The sequence below is a fragment of the Pipistrellus hanaki genome (genome assembly GCF_964339955.1).
Source record: "Pipistrellus hanaki genome assembly, chromosome: 10".
In the NCBI taxonomy this organism is placed as follows: domain Eukaryota; kingdom Metazoa; phylum Chordata; class Mammalia; order Chiroptera; family Vespertilionidae; genus Pipistrellus; species Pipistrellus hanaki.
Genome location: NC_140512.1, coordinates 53,339,638 through 53,356,131, shown reverse-complemented (window position 1 = coordinate 53,356,131; position 16,494 = coordinate 53,339,638). Strand labels below are relative to the sequence as shown.

The 16,494-nt window shown below is 51.7% G+C and overlaps 1 protein-coding gene across 3 annotated transcripts in view; it reads right to left on the bottom strand.

The window, feature by feature from the left end:
• Positions 1-796: 796 nt before the first annotated feature.
• PLXNA4 (plexin A4) overlaps positions 797-16,494 on the bottom strand; it is a 402,577-nt gene continuing 386,879 nt past the window's right edge. For all 3 annotated transcript variants that reach the window (XM_084897228.1, XM_084897227.1, XM_084897226.1), the window contains 3 exons: positions 15,947-16,159; positions 9,275-9,425; positions 797-7,382 (listed from right to left, as the gene is read on the bottom strand). In XM_084897228.1, coding sequence (XP_084753354.1) covers positions 7,287-7,382; positions 9,275-9,425; positions 15,947-16,159 — 460 coding nt within the window. In that variant the 3' untranslated portion in view covers positions 797-7,286. The remainder of the gene's footprint in view (positions 7,383-9,274; positions 9,426-15,946; positions 16,160-16,494) is intronic.

The window sequence follows — 16,494 nt, the reverse complement described above, 5'->3', positions numbered from 1 at the left end:
CTGTACCCTCTTCCACTTCCTTCCACCTCCTTTCCCTCTGGTCACTGCCATACTGTTGTCTATGTCTATGAGTTGGTTTTTCTCTGCTCAATCCCTTTACTTTTTATTTTTTATTTTTTACCCAGCCCCTAATCATCCTCCCCTCTGACAGCTGTCAGTGTGCTCTCTGTATCTATGAGTCTATTCTACTTTGTTTATTAGTTTACTAGGCTCCTGATGCAGGAATATTCCTGTAAGACTTCTGGTGGGCTTCCCTCCCATCACCCCACTTCTCCCACTGCACCTGCGGCCACCCCTGTCACCGTCTCCAAGGCTACGTGCTCTGCCATCACAGCTGTGCACCTCACCCTGCACCCTTGACCCGCTGCACCCGCTGCCACCGCCTCTGGGGCCACATGCACCACTGTTGCTCGCCTTGCCCTGACCACCTTCCCGGCTCCGCCCACCGCCCTCACTGCCTTCAGCGGCCTTGCATCACCACTACTCATCTAGCCCTGCCCCACGCCGAATGCACTGCTAGTGCTTTCCCTCCAGCAGCTGCAGCTGCCTTGCTTTCCACTTTCCCTCCCTCTTCCTTCTATGCTGTTTTCAGTCTTTACTCCTCCCTCTGTGTATGCAAATTAACCACTATTTTTGTTTGGTTAATTTGCATACTCACTCTGAATGGCTGGAGGGCATGGCTTGTGTAGCTGAGTGATGATTAATTTGAATATTAATATGTCTGCAACCACCACCCACGTAAGGTCAGTCTTCTCCCCACCCACTTCCAGCCAGTCACAAAAACAAACACCCCAAATTCCAAACTGCATTTTTATTATTTTTTAATAAACTTTATTCTATATTACAAATAAGTTTTTTTTTTGTTCTGAACTGCAAAATAGGAATGCCTTATATTTACATACACAGGTATACAATTAATTATAACAAAGGTACAGGAGCTTGCCTTTACCAAGTTACAACTGGGCTCCAATTGAAATAGCATAGGTTTCCTTTTTAAAAACTTTTTTAAAATCTTTTTTTTGTTTGTTTTTAAATCTTACTAGGATACTCTTCTTTAAAAATCAAAACCAGAAGACCCTCATCCTCTAATAGATTCCTCCCACCTATCTTTGAGGCTCATTATAACACTGTTGTCTAAAGATATGTTTTGCTTTGTTCTCAGGCTCAGTGTTCAAGGTGGGAGCTTTATGGAACCGGAAGTGGGCTGGGGCTGGAACGGGTGACAGGGGCAGGCGCGACCTGCCTTTCCTCCTTCAGCGGCCTCTCTCTGAGAATCAAAGGCTCCTGCCTATTCCTTGAACCACCCATTCATCCTTCCCTGTTCCTCCTCTTCCCTCCAGTCCTGGAGACTTAACTCTGGGTCATCTGACCAGGCTGACTCCTCTCCCCCATGCCTGGCTCACTGAGCCATTGTCTGTTGTGGTACCCTGGAGTTTCTGGTCACCATGGCAACCTGACAGGGCCCTGCTGGAAGAGATAGGCTGGTCCCTGTAAGTAAAGTGGGGAGGAGGGCAGCTGCATCCAATCCCTTCTCCCCATCTCAGGGACTGGGTTCTTGTTATTGGTCAGTGCAGCCAACCCATGACTCTGCCAGGACCTCTGGCCTCAAGGCCACTGTGCCCAGACAGGGAGTTTTGGAGGGGAGGGTTGTCCACTCTAAAATGCAATGTCATTGGTTTCCAAATGGAAACAAGATTCTTTGAGGTAAACTAGCTTTTCTTTTTAAAGAATGGAAGGTTTGACGAGCCAACAAGCTGACGGGAACATTGGGGAAGGGAAGGAGAACACAGGGGGACACGTACCATCTTGGTCACAGGGACTGAATTGTGACCACTAGTCCTGCCTTGTAAAGTGGTCTCGGTTTCTTAGTGCCCTTTGCATTGGTCTTAATATACCCTCTGTTCCGAGTTCTACAAAATGTGCTTGAGTCGGAAGATCAAAGATATGAACAAAAGAAGTTCTAATGCCAGGTAAAGAGCCCCGTGGAAGATGAGCTGCGGGTGACCTGCCTACTAGCCAGGAGCATGTGCCTTCTGGGGGAGAGGGCGGGCCCTCCATGACCAATGCCTTTCAGGGGCTCCCTGAAGGTTGGGGGAGCTGAGAAAAAGGCGGGATTCAGCATCAGGGGCAGCGGAGACAAAGCTGGACAGAGTGTAGGGGTGGAGGGGTGGGAATGTGGAGCCAGGACGCCGGACACTAGACCCAGGCCCACCTCACTCTCTCTGCCAATACAGATAGAAAGCTCTTTTTATGCATCAGGGTTTGGTTTTGTTTAGGTTTGCTTTGGAGTAGTCACTAGTCTACTCAAGGAATTTAACTGAACTTTAAATAGGTATTACGTTTACAACCCAAAAAATCCTATATACTTTATGAAGTTGGATACTCTCCCTAATAAAATATAATTTTACTGGGAAGCAAAGACTTTTAGAAAAAAAAGAAAAAAGTCTCTCATGAGACTTTTCCTGCAGACATTCCTTTCCACAAAACAACCTAGCTTCCTAGGCGAGGCTTTGCCCACCTGCGAGCACCAGGAGGAGACGGTCACAGCGGGACCTTCGAACTGGCAGGTAGTTTTGCTTCTCCCTCCCCGCTAGTAATTTGGACTTTATATCCACACCTGTGCTCCCTCCTTAATCTTAGACACTTAAAATATATAGAGAAAAAATAAAAAGCTACGAAGCCTCCAATAAGCAGGTCACATCCAGTTTAAAGTAAATGGAGGAGCTGGGGCTCAGAGGAGGGATGAGGTTATGGAGGTGGACACTGACTCCCTGGACATGAGGGAAGGCCAGGACGGAGCCAGGATCTGCCTGGGTGTGTGTGTGTGTTTGGGGGGGGGTGCGGGGGGCTGGGGCTGAGTCTTCTCTGGGAACATGTGGGGACTCCGGCATTGTGGGTCATTCCTGGAAGGGCCAGAAGGAAAATGCCATGGACCTCTGCCTGCAGAGCCCACCCTGTGCCTTCCCTCCATCCTGGGCTCTCCGTGAGGCAGAAGTGTTTGTTCTTGATGAGTGATGATTAACTTGAACCTTCTGAGCTGAGCTTAAGTACTTGACTTTGCATCCTGTGAAACCAAGAACGTGCCCCCACCCCCCTCCCCTCCAGTCCCAAGAAAGGAGACCGATGGGGAAAGGGCTTTCCTTTTAGATCAAAGCAGCATCAGCAGGACCTGCCTTGCACCCAAAGTGGAGGTCATTTGGGTCTTGGTTGCTGGGGCTCCTCTGACGGGGGTCCTGGTTGGAGGCAGTGTGGGGAGGAGATGGGCCTGAGGCAGTCAGAGGGCTGGGCTGTGAGGGCGGAGCTGCCCAGAGGGGCTCAGTGGCTCTGGTACGTTAGTGGACACTGGCCCTGGGGCAGAGGCTACATGTGCAGGAGGGGCAGGAGGGACAGAAGGGAGGCACACTCAGAAGCCATACATGCAAGGGGACATGAGCACAAGGACCTTGGCTTGGGAACGTGACAGGGGTTGGGGCAGGGGTTCTGGGGTAGAACATGGACATTCACCCCCGGCTGGGAGGTGAGGGGACAAGGTCAGTGACCTCGCCACTGGGCACAGTCCTGGACAGTCTGCCTCAAACTTTGGGATTTAGGATTTATTTAAAATGACTCTCTCTCTCTCTCTCTCTCTCTCTCTCTCTCTCTCTCTCTCTCTCTCTCTCTGTCTCTCTCTCTCTCAAACATCTTAGGCCTCTCACCGGCCCGCATGCTCTGGGAGCTCCTATGGGTGTGCGTGTCATTCTGGGGGTAGGTATGAATGGACCTTCACCTGTGGGACACTCAGGTGGTCTCCAAATGCAAAACCACATTGAAAGAAGAAGGCAAGAAAAAATATTTTCCTGAGGAAGTCACGGACACCATAGCCAACTTCACATAATGGCACCATTTGTAGTCACCAACAAATGCAGTGCCTCTCTTTAAAGGAGTGGCAAACCCTATACCTGGGTGGACCTGTATCCCCCACCCCCTAGAAATGATCCACCTGAAGCTTCTGTGTACCCATTCTCTTATGTTCAGGACCCTGCAAAGCTGCCCCGCTTCCCACCCTACCAGCCCTCAGCTCATCTGCCCTCAGTTTAAAACCCTCAGCTACGCCAGGCCAGTTATTTTGACTGTGTCGTCTCCTCGTACCGTTTTGACCTTGGTGGTTTCCAGGGGAGGGGAGAAGGAGGGGGGTACAAGTAGTCTTTGCCCAGGACTCCAGGGATCATATAAAGGTCCCACCTTAAACAGAACCATGACCCTGCTAAGTGAACTGTGCCAGAGGAGAGGCGTGAGGGGACCTCCCTCCCTTCCCCAGGCCTGCGTGGGTGTGTGCGGTCCCCATGCCGCCTGGGCAGCTCTCAGGCCTCCCAAGGGCAGCTTTGCTTTTGCTTTGAAGCCTATCACACGTGCACCAAGAACCCAAAGGAAAGAAATGGAAAACAAACAAACAGCCAAAGGGAAGAATTTCACCGAGCTGGGCCAGATGGGTTGTCCTGTTTCTCCATCCTTAAGTCCCCACCAGGCCACCGGGACTGCCGGCAAAGCTCCAGCAACAAACCCTTCCACCAACTAAAGAAAAACCTGCTTGGCCTCCTCTCTCAGAGAAACGAGGAGAGCAGGGAAGTCCGTCCCTTCTTCTCTCCCCTTCTTCCTGACACTTAACGTTTCTCTGAGGTGTTCGAAGTTCCTCTTACAACAAAAACATGGAAAGAAAAGTCTGTACCGACAAAGGAACAATACCAATAATAATAACCCAGTAAAAAATAGAGGCTTCAGCAGAACCATGGTAACAGTCTTTGTTTTCTGCTTGTTCATTTTTTTTCTCTATCTGTGCAAAACGTAAAAAATAAGTAAAAACACACTCATATGCACACACACACACACACACACACAATTTCCATTCAGCAAATCTGTGTTAAATATGCTTGTGTCTCTCTCCTCCCCAATCCTTGACATGTGCAAAAATATTTTAGCGGCCGAGCTGCCTCCTCAGCCCGCTTCCCACATGCTTCCCTCCTGGCCTGCCAGGGCGCCTGGCTTCTTGGGAGAAAAATCAAATGATTAGGGTAGAAATTCCATAATTCCATGCTTCTTCACCTGGCACTTCATTTGCCAAAACCTTTGGTTATTTTTCCCCCTTGACATGCATCTTTCCCCATTCTCCTCTTCCCATTTGTTAGGTTTCTCATGTTTTGTCCACCGTGTGTGCTCCCTGATGCCACGTGATGCCCTGTTCCGGGTCACCACTGCCTGGCCCCCAGTCAAGTCCAGGCCTCTCTCGGCCTGTTACCACCCTGATTTCCTTTGGACAGGTGACCTCTCGTTGCACTCACCAGCACTCAGTATAGAAAGCAAGTGTTGAAATGTCCTGGGAGCTGCAGGATGAACTGATGAGCAGGGGCAGAGAAGGAAAGAAACATTTCAATATCCCCCTACACAGGACAAGAAATCCTTCTGAGCTCTCTGCCTACTAGGGTGCACACACGTACACACACACGTGCACATGTGTGAGCTCACACACATGCACACATATTCATATCCAAAGGGGTGAGCCTTCTTAAAAGTACATGATGCTCCATGGACAGTTGGAAATGATGTGGTTCCTTCCCCTTTCCACTTGGGGCTTCTGTGAGTGGATGACAAGGAATGATGTCTGACGCCGCAGATGTGAAGGGAAGACTCGCCCCCAACCCCACCCTGAATGATGCTTTTCCTTGTCCCCCAGCGTGGTGTGCAACTGGACACCAGGGGTGCCAGGAGAGATCCTTGCTTGTGGTGGGATAATGGACCAGATGGCCTCCATGGTCCCTTCATGATTCCAGGTTTCTGTGACTCTCAATAGAGCATCTCTCACCGTAGTCCATGCTCACCTGGCTGGCTAAAATGATGTATCCATAGATGGAAGGACAGATGGAGAGACAGATGTCAGGGCTGAGGTCAGTTGTATGTTCCTCCTCCCATTTCTGGCCATGACCTTCAGCTTGATCTTTGGTCCTCCCAGACCTGACAAGCCAGGGGCTGAGTTTGCCTGTCATTTTGATTGGTCTCCATGAGGCTGTGCTTGCGTGCATTTCCTTCAGTGATGACTGCTAAGAGATGAGGGAGGAAAGTGGCTAAAGAGACAACTGAGATGCTGATGAAATAATAGCCCAGGAGGTCTGGACAGTCCAGTGACAAAGTTATCCATACAGCAATGGCCACGGATTCTGCAGGCTGACAGAGGCTGGGCTGTCTGCCCCAGCCTTCTGTAGAGTTGTCAGGAAGCATGGTGGAGATGGAGCCATGGAGACGGCTGGAGGTAGAATCTCCTGGACGCACTCTGCATTCTATGTTGACCCTCAATGAGTGATGACCAAGGGGGATGGAGGTGCCTTCTCTAAAGGAGGACCTGGCAATGGTACACCTGCGACTATGGTTGGGATGCACTTGCACTTGGGGGTGAATGGAAAACAACAAATTCTGCTTCCAGGGTAGATGAACTCTCCTCTTCTCACCCTCCATGTGACATTTCTGCCACTAGAAGCCAGAGGAGAAGGATAGGAGTATCCCCATGGTGGAATGTAACTGCTATTCTCCTCTTGTCGGGCTTTCTACAGGCAGGGGAGGAGGCTTGGCAGGCAGGTCCCTCTGGGCATTTGGAAGAACTCCAAGAAAACGGGAAGGGACAAGGAGGCCTCTGGATGCTAACTCAACAAGTGACAGACAGCTCACCAACTCCTCAGCCCCTGCCCCCAACTCTGGTCATATGTAGGAGGTGTGGCCTTTCTTCTCACAGTTGCAAAGGGATCATACCACTGACTGACCCCTTGGGATGGAAATGGAGGGAAGTAGAGCCAGTTGATGTTTTCCCAGCAAAGATAATACTGAGCTCACTGCCTCTTCTCCAGGCCAAAGTTCGGACCGATGTGGAGCTCGCAGGAAGTGGAAGGTGAAGTAGCAGCATACTAGTAGACACGGCCTCTATTCATGGCTCCTCATCCATCTGTGGGCCCTGGTGCTGATGCGTGGGGTCAGCCCCCTCTGGAATCTTCTGGTCCAGTCCCTCTCTTCAGGACTGGCCATCCAGGACTAGCTGAGGGTTGGTGGGTTGCTTCAAGTGTATTAGCCAAGCAACTGAAAGAGAAGGGATCCAGGAAGGAGGGAGAGACAGAAAAAGGCAAAGAGAGAGAGAGAAAAAGAGACAGTGCTGCTCAGGGGATGCTGCTGACGCCAGTCGGAACTTGCACTTGGTAAAGATGATAATCTAGACTGAGGCACGGCTTGGTGTGTCCCTCCCTCCAGGGGGGGCCCTGGAAGGACGGTTCTCAGCTGTCTAAGCTCAAGAGGGTTATGACTTGCTCTAGTTTGTAGGCCAGTTTCTGCTTCCCACATTGGTCATCGTGGTCCAGAGGTCCGAGGATCTGTGGAAAGGGAGAGAACGGGGAGGTTACCATTTGCATGTGTATATGTTCTGCATTCTTAGGATGCACGCAGACGGGGGATGGAGTCAGAGGTGTGGAAAAACGTGCACATGAAGCTGCTTGGTAGACAGATGACTTAAGGAACAGGGATGGGGAATGTGGAGAGACAACATCTGGGCACCTGCTTGCCAATGAATACAGGATGTCAGCACACAGATCAGCATGTCTGAGTAAACGTGTACATTTTACTGCCCATGTAGGACAGCTGACAGTGGGCAGAAGACACCTGCGCAAGGATGCTCTGGATACCTGCGTGTTACACCTCGGGCAGCTCCAGACCCCACCATCCCGGGGGGAACGTGATTTTAAGCAGATATTAAGAAATTCCCCGCCCAGTAAAGGAAAGCCTTAACCCATTGGCTTCACTTCGTCTATTAATAAACAAATACCACTAGAAGCTTAATATATCTTCAGATTAGTCATTAGCACCTAATGGATAATATCTGCCAAAACCTTTCCTGAGCTCAGGTGGCTGGTGGAGGAAAATGACCGTGAGCATTTGTGGCACGGGAAGAAAAATTGGAATTTGACTTAGACTCAGGGTTTGAATAAGGGGTCTGCCAGTTTCTAGCTGGGTGATCTGGGATGAAACAAGCATGTACCGCTTTGAACCCCATCTTTGTTACTCATTTCCTCATCTGCACAATGTGGGAACTGCCAGCCCCCTCTGGGCTGCTCCAGGGGAGAGAATGAAGTCAGGGAACATGCATGGGCACTCACTGCAGGATGCCTGCTCCAGGAGGGGCACCCAGCACACAGGGGTGGAATCCACTGGGGTTGTAGTGGGGGAGAAAGCAAGGAGCAGCTAGGTGGAGGAGATGAGAGAGGGGGAAGGCTCCCTGAGCTTTGTATTTCATGCATTTCTAATTGGAGAGAAAACAAGAGTTGCCAACTTCTTACGTAGCCAAGAATCACCAGTTACTGGCACCAACATTTTGTAAGGATGGATGTCTTAACCCCAGCAGCAGACAAGTGCCTTGTAGACTAAGGAACTCTTCCTTCCGAGGTTGAGTCCGTTGCACTCACACACTGCGTACTCTACATCGTCCTTACTTCTGTCATGTGGCCACAGACATGTACACACTTGTCCTGGGCCAGCACGGGCCCACAGGCTGGCATCACATCCCTCCCTCCAGCTGCCTGCCTCAGGCTGCCCCTCCCCTTGAGGTGCATAGCCTGGTTATGGAGGACGCCTGGCCCTGCACTTTGCTGGGGCTCCTAGACCCTCTCTTGGTGACGAGGCTGGGAGGAGGGAGAGAAGCCAGGGCATAGAGAGGGTGGTGGTCCTGCTGCTCAGACACAGGCAGCCTGGACCTGAGCCTTGGTCTAAGTTGGCATGACCGAGAAAACTCCCATAAACACCTTTACAACCAGAAAGAAGGCGGTGTCTGCAGTGGCAGTGACCTCGGTAAGGTTTTCCAAGCAGGGAACATAGCAAGTAAGAGCAGTATCCATTCTAGTCTGTTCTGCATCTATCCTGCTCTCTACTGTAACACAACATACCATAGCCTAGCATAGCCTAGCATAGCCTATTGTACAGCACCATACCATGCCAAACCTTATGGCCTGCCCATGGGGGAGGGGAATAGCTTGTTCAAAGAAAATTAGATCAAATAGAGAAATGGGAAAAATAAAGGGAGGGAATGGCAGGGAAGAATTGGGAACAAAGGAGAGACAAGGTTAGAAACAGTTACTTTATCTGCATGTCTAAGAAGCACGGGGACGAATGTAGAAAGTGCAGAATGGAATGTTTCTGGTATCTTTGCAGTGCAGCCCGGGTCCTGGGGCAGGATTTTCCCATCAGGGGCAGGAAGTGTCTGGGTGGGGCTCACCTCCTCGCTGTACTTGCTCACATAGGAGAAGATCTCCGAGAGCGCGCTCATGGTGTTGAACTCGTTCATGTGCATCCGGGACTGCTCGGCCAGGTATGCGTTCATGTCCTGGTCGCTGATGGCCGGCATCTTCCCGATGTCCGAATAATACCTGCCGGGAGGGGTGGGAAGAAAGGGGTTGGAGCGGTGCACGTGGAGCTGAGGGGAGAGGGACACCGCCAGCACTGTCTGGGCCAGCAATGCCTCTGTGTGACCCCTGGGACCACGGTGGGCGCTCTCCCGCTCTCCCATCTGGGCTGTGGGGTCTGCCCAGGAGAGCCCTCTGCAGCTCTGGATGCAAGAGGCACAGAGGCAGGGATGTGGCGAGTAGACAGACACCGTCAGAGAGTGCACAGGGGTAGGACCAGGAGAAAGGAGGGGCTGTTTTCTGCATTGGTTTTGCTTCCATCAAGGTCCAGTAAGTCTCTCATGTCCCCCTGGCACCCCCTCCCATACGCAGAAGAAAGAGGTCCCTCCACGGGCTCTTGCAAGCAGTTGCTCTGCCTTGATGTCCTCCCCTCCTGGGGTTAACCGGGAGGAGCTGGGGCTGCTTGGGGACTGAGGCTGGCAGAAGGCAATCAGTCACTGTCACTTGCAGCTGTGCACTGCTGTCAACTGGTTAATTAGATGCCAGCATTTACATTTTTAATTTCTGCAATTTGACATTTTATGCAGCAAACCCCAACTCTCCCGCCAGAGGGGAGCTGTGCAGTTTCCTAATGAGTAACCGAAGGACCCACTGCCCCAAAGACAGTTCCGCCTACCCTCTCCAGGCACCTTTTGCATGGAACCAGGTAACTGCACAGCAGGGAGAGGAGGAGACAGAGTCCCGCACACCCAGAGTCCCGCTGGATCTTCGGTGCTGGGAGAGCAAGCCCAAGCACCTAGAATAGAGGGGACAGTTGCCGGGGCAGGGACTAGGGGAGGCAAGTGAGGCATCTGGGGCACACTGTTTTAGGAGAGGTACCCACTCTCGCCTGTGTAAGTGTGGGTAACAATGACAGACCCATAGTTTGATCAGGTAAGAGCAGGGACATCTTCAGAGGCTCTGGAACAGTCTCACATGGGACCCCAGCCCTGTATCTCTCCCACACCCCTCACTGCATGGACCATGCACCCACCAGTCCTGGTCCCCGACCTCCACTGCTCCCCAGGGGCATCCAGGAGTGGGGTGACAGGCTGGCATTGTGTTCAAGGGCCTGCCACGGAATGACAGTTCCATTTGCTGCCTGGGCTGGTGGGGCAGGATGGCCGCTGCTCTGAGCCACGGTTGCACTGTGATGTTTTTGTCTAGAAAATTAGGAAGGCAGTGGGAGGGAGATGAAATCTGTGCCCTCTGGCAAGAGACAGGCTGGTGGGAGAGAATCTCCATCCCTCAGGGACCCGCCACACAGACACATTCGCCAACTGCATGGTTGAACTGATTGCATTTTGGCGGGAGGTCTCTGCCCATGACGTGCTGTCGAGATAGGTACCAGGACAAGCGCTTAATGAAATGGCCTTTTTTTCAGAGGAGCCCAGGGCTCAGGAGAGGCCATCCTGCCCCATCTCATTGGATTTCCATCGGTCACAGCTTCTTTCAGGGTGGGGTCCTCTGCTCCCTGGTCCCCCCTCATCTTCGTAAGTCTGGACCTCAGCTCTGGTTCTGTCTCATTCAGGCTCTAGTGCTTCGCACAAGGGACCCACCTCCAGGCCTGCATCCCACCCCTGATATCCTCAGGTTCCTCAGGGTGCTGGCTACTGAATGCACCCCAGCCACTCACTGCCACTATTTCTGGGACACAATAAATGCCAATGTTCCATTGCATAGCACAGACCTAGGGGACTTGGTGGTTCCCAGCCTGGCCACTCCTAAGGAGATTTGTGTTCTTGTCCCCTCACAATTCCATGCTCACTGAGCACAGTATGTTTGTTAGGTTATGTTCTCAGGTCCTACTGGTGAGAAACCAACAAATGACCTAAACTCCAGCTAACACGGCCAGGTTCAGAGATCCCTCCAGGCAGTCAGAGTGACAGACCAGGAAAAAAACTCAGGTCCCCCCGACAGGACAGGACTGTCACCATAAGCAAAGACTCCTGCTATGTCTGTTACCTGCCTGCGAACCTTTCCCAGGTAGATGGATGGTTCTGTCAGGCTTTTTGCAAACAGCACCAGGGCTCCCCCTGCTGCCTTTCTCATCCCTAGGGTAGGTGGCCACGTTTCCATGGAGACAGAAGATGTCCACACTCTGTCCCTTTGTAATGGCTTGTAGCACACTGAAAGCCAAGTTCATTTCTCCAAAGGGAATATTTAAATAGTGTGTCTGTGTGAGAAAGAGGAGGGTGGGGCAGGGTTGAGAGTAGAGAGGGAAGAGGGCAGGGGCTCTGATCTTCTCATCTGAAGTCATGGGCCATGGTCCCACCTGGCCCCACCTGACATAGTCTCTCAAGTCCGCACTGAGCAGCCCCCATGTCTCCTCTGTGGCTTGTGTGGAGGGCTCTGGATCAGACCAGTGCATGTCTGGGGCCATACATTAACCCACCAGCAGATTGACTACATGTCCTATTTCAGCAAGGTCTAAATCACAGCAACAAATAGCACAAGGACTGGATGAATATGGGGCTTGCAGAACTTTTGTCCCATTCTTATCCCTGGCCCTGCCTGGTGCTTACTGGGCCCATCCTGCCTGCAGGGTTTGGTATCCCTCCCTTGCCATCTCCCTACTGTCCAGCCCCACATTCATGACAGCACCTTCTTGAGCCTGATAATGACCTTGCCCTGGCATCTCTCTGCTGTGTGCACAATTGCCTCTTCCTCGGGCCTTGCTGTGCCAGTCATTGTGCTGGGTTCTGCCACCGAGCAGCCTTATTGATTGTGAAGAACGCAATTATGCTCCAGTAATGAACTTCAACCAGTGTTCTTATCAGCTGGCTCTGCAGCAAGGAAGGGCAAGGTCAGCCTGGGGCCCCTGTACATGGACTTGCTCCTATGGGATTTTTGCCTGCAGCTGAGTCCTTCTTCAGAAGAGATGGGTGTTTAAAAGTCCCCAGGATGGTCCTTGAGCTGGCCAGGCTCTGGCAGGTTAGCCAAAGCCTGCTGAGGAGGTCCAGGCCCCATAAATGGCCTTTCCCAGCTTTCTTCTCTGCATTTGCTCATACCAGGTGGCTGTCTGCACCAAGTGGTCCCGAAATCAGTCCTTGGGGAGTTGTTCTAAAGGGAAGGACCACAGAGGGCTGGATCCTCCACTGTTGCCCAGTCTGGATGGTTTCACATTTATGGGCTTTTATGGGATGGGCCTGGTGTGTAAAGCTGGGTGTCTCAGCTCTACTTTTGGGATCAAGAAGATGTTCTCCAAGCCCTGAGCTCTAAGGGAAGAGCAAAGTGTTATCCCTTTAAACACTTTGAGGGCAAAGATCAGATGTGCAAAACACTGGGGCCTGATATCCTGATGTCCCTGGATACTTCCATTTCAAGGTGGCTGCACACACATCTCTCCCCTGTGAATCATTCACTGACCTCACTCCCCGAGTGCCCCTACTATGGCTCGTAGGGCTTGCTCAGTGCCTGTCCGTGTGTCCTTCACCACGAGAGCCACAGGGAAGGATCAAGTCTAATCTCTCCCGAGTGCCCAGTGCAGCCATGATGGATACCATAAATGTTTGACCTGAGGATTAATGAACAAGTTAATGAAATGCCTATACTTCATCCCCAGGATTGCTCCCAGGGTGACCTGTCACAGCTTTGCAATTTGAATGGATGGTTTCCTTAGGAGGCATATTTAAATATTTAAAATTCGTAACCTTTTCCATGCGGTGACACCTATGATCGATGGCATTCCTGTGTGTGGCACGCCCCGCGTCCACCCCCCGCAGTGGGCCATTGAACTCATTCCCACAGGAAAGCCTGTGGCTGCAAGGGAGCCAGGCTGAGGTGGCTGCGGGGACAACCTTGAAGCTCTTCCAATTAAACATGAGAGGACATTACTACCGAAAGGAACATTTCCTGCTATTGGTGATGAAATGACAACCGTTGGTGGCACAACAGGCGTGGTTGAGTTCTCTGTAAGATGAGTGCAGCAGCCAACTGCTGCCAGGAGCCAAGAGAGTCTTCTTTCTCTAGATGTGGCCATGGCAAAAGCCCTGGTGCCTGGATGGAGGCAGCGGAGACTGGGAGTCCGCAGTGGGCCCTCAACCATCAGCACCACAAGGCACTTGGAGGCAGAAATGGGGTGGAAGAATGCGACAGAGAACAGATGGATGGACTTCCAGGAGATGCAAACCAGCAGAGATGTGATAGAATCATCCAGGCTGTTCAGAGGCCTCCTGAATCCATACACTTTCTACCCTTTGTGTACAGAGGGTGGCCAGGGAGCCCCTGGTTCTTCATGGGATGGGACAGAGGCCTCTCCAATGTGTGGAGGGTGCAGTGAGTTACGGAGCCCGAGTCCTGTGCAGGCTGTGTGCGTGCTCACAGCAGCTGGCCTGGTGATTCAGAGAGGGGAGAACCACAGCCTCAGAAGCAGGGCATTCTACCACTGTCTTCTGAGCTGGAGGCTGCCAGTGCCCGTGGAAGGGCAAATGGGACTCCAGGATAGCTGGTCCTGAGTGGGTCCCTTGTAGGGAGCCAGACAAGCTCAGAGCAGTCTCCCGGGAATGAGAGCAGGACTGATCTGTTCATCACCAAGTTCAAGAAGCTTGGCCTCCAGACCTGTCATGTGGTTTCCTCACCCCTCCATCTTTGTACCCTCATCCCAGAATGAGAGGAGAAGGGAGTTGGGACCTCACACAAGAGAAAGATGACTTCCTGAGAGTGACATGGGTTGCTAAGAAACTGGTGGGATAAGGAGTGGAAACCATCAAACCACTCCTAAAAATAACCAAATGACCAGGGTTACTCATGACCCATAGCAGCTGCGTGGCACAAATCTCATTTAGCATCAAGTGAAAGAGAGCCCATTATTCTGATCTCCACTAGCCGATCTCCAATTGGCTATGCTCTGGGAGCGTCCTCTATGCAGATGTTTCAGAAATGCTCCCAGCCCTTCACATCCCTGCTCCCTTCCTCACTGACAGTGGTCCTATCACAGAGACCTTGCATCGGTGCAGGGATAACCAAGAACCCCACCTGCTGCCTCCTTCTCTCTCTCTTTGCCGAAGAGCCAGGTGACCATGAAAGAGGGCCTGCTCCTGTCAGGTCTACTGTCAAAGAATGAGCCACTGTCCACACAAAGAGGGAGGTAAGAGTCTCTCCTGGTGACTTGGACACAATCCAATACAAGAACAAAAGATTGAGCTCTCTCACTGCCCCTCAGGGCTGCATGCCCACCACATGCCTGAACAGGAAGGGGCAGAAAGGAGATCAAGGAACAGAGAGGAGAGGGAAAAGGAGACAACCCTTGTAGGAGGACTGCTATTGAGGTGGCCAAGATCCACCCCGCTTGTCATTTCCTATGCACAATGGAAGGCAATGCACAAGTAAGATGTCTCAACGCGTGGTGGAGTGATACATTTTGTCTTTGGTCACCAAGTCAGGAACAATTTTTGTCTTTGGTCACCAAGTCAGGAACAATTTCTGGTCTCTTTTACTCTTTGAAAAGGCACCAACTTTGAGCTTTTTGCTCCTCTGAGAAAATGAGAGAGAGAGGGACAATAAACCAGGCCGTCGTATAGATTGTGCAGGTTGTTCCCTGTGCAAACCACGCATCCTGGCCGGAGTCACATCCCCCGGTAGGAAGGACACCTCCCTTAATCCACACAGCACACCTTATGGGTTGGCAGAGGCCCTGTCTAAAAGTATCATACATAATGGAAAGGGGATGTGGGAGTCAGCTGCGCTTGGGGATCACGTTTAAGTCATGTTGGGCTGATTACTTAGCCTTTCTGTATGTTCATTTCTTCACCTTCATGGACACAAAATGAGGTTGTGAATCCTGACCTCATATCCCAGGGCCAGTGTCATGATTAAGTAAACAAAGTGTCGGCTGGTTGCTTTGCTCAGGTGCTTGGCACAGGGAGTTGATGTGGCCCGGATAAACCATGGCAACTCTGTACTAGGAGTGAGCTTTGCATCCAGACACCCCCTCCACAGCTTGCAGGGGGAACTCAGTGGCAGGTGCATTGGCTGAGGCTGTGAGCAGATCAGGGACTCTATGGCTGAGAACGCACTGCAAGGCCCATGGCAGAGGGGCTCAGGGTGAGAGAGTCCAGGGACTGGGACAGTGGGAAACTGTTTGGAGTGGCAATGACATCCCACAGGATGCTGGCAGGACTGACAGAGGCACCGGGGCAGATGGGGAGAGGCCACCAGCCTTTTTGTGGCAAGAAGCTATTCAGTCCTCAAAGTATTTACTTTTATTATTTATTTTTTGGGAGGGATTAGAGCAAGGGACCATATTTCCTTCCTGGGCTTAGAAAATATTTCAAACACTAAGATCTGGGTTTTCTGGGCAGGGAAGCAGAGCCCCATGAAAATTCCTAGCCAAGTTCCTCAGTTCTTGTTCAGCCAAAAATACAGGGTGCGCGAGGGTGTGGGTGATCTAACTTTGGGGTTCAGCTTTGTGAACGATCTGCTTACAAGCCTCACCCACGGTGGAGCGGGAGGAGGACCCCTAGGCAGGGGAAGTTGCCAGCCGTGGCACCCAGCCCAGCACTCACCTCTCCACCCAGTTCTTGTAGCTGGGGATGTCCTTGGCATAGAGCAGCTTGTTGGAGGGAGAGTCCTTGCCCAGCCGGTGCTCCGATGTGGAGCAGGAGTCCATGAAGGTCTGGGCCACCACGGAGAGGCAGGCGTCCGTGATGCTGTTCTTATGGATGTCAAACACAAACTGGGGGTTCTTGATCATGTTGACCCAAAAGCGCAGCGGCAGACTGTGAGGAGGGAAGAGGCAGACAGTCAGGGGAGATGGGGCGCGGGCCTGTAGCTTGGCAGGAGAGCTCTCTGGAGAAAGAGAAGAGGCTGGGGACTGACATTCTCCTTCTTCTTTTTAAAAAATATATTTTATTGATTTTTTAAAGAGAGAAAGGGAGAGGGATAGAGAGTTAGAAACATCGATGAGAGAGAAACATCAACCAGCTGCCTCCTGCACGCCCTCCCCCACCCCCCAGGGGATGTGCCTGCAACCAAGGTAAATGCCCTTGACCAGAACCAAACCCAGGACCTTTCAGTCCGCAGGCCAACACTCTTATCAACTGAGCCAAACTGG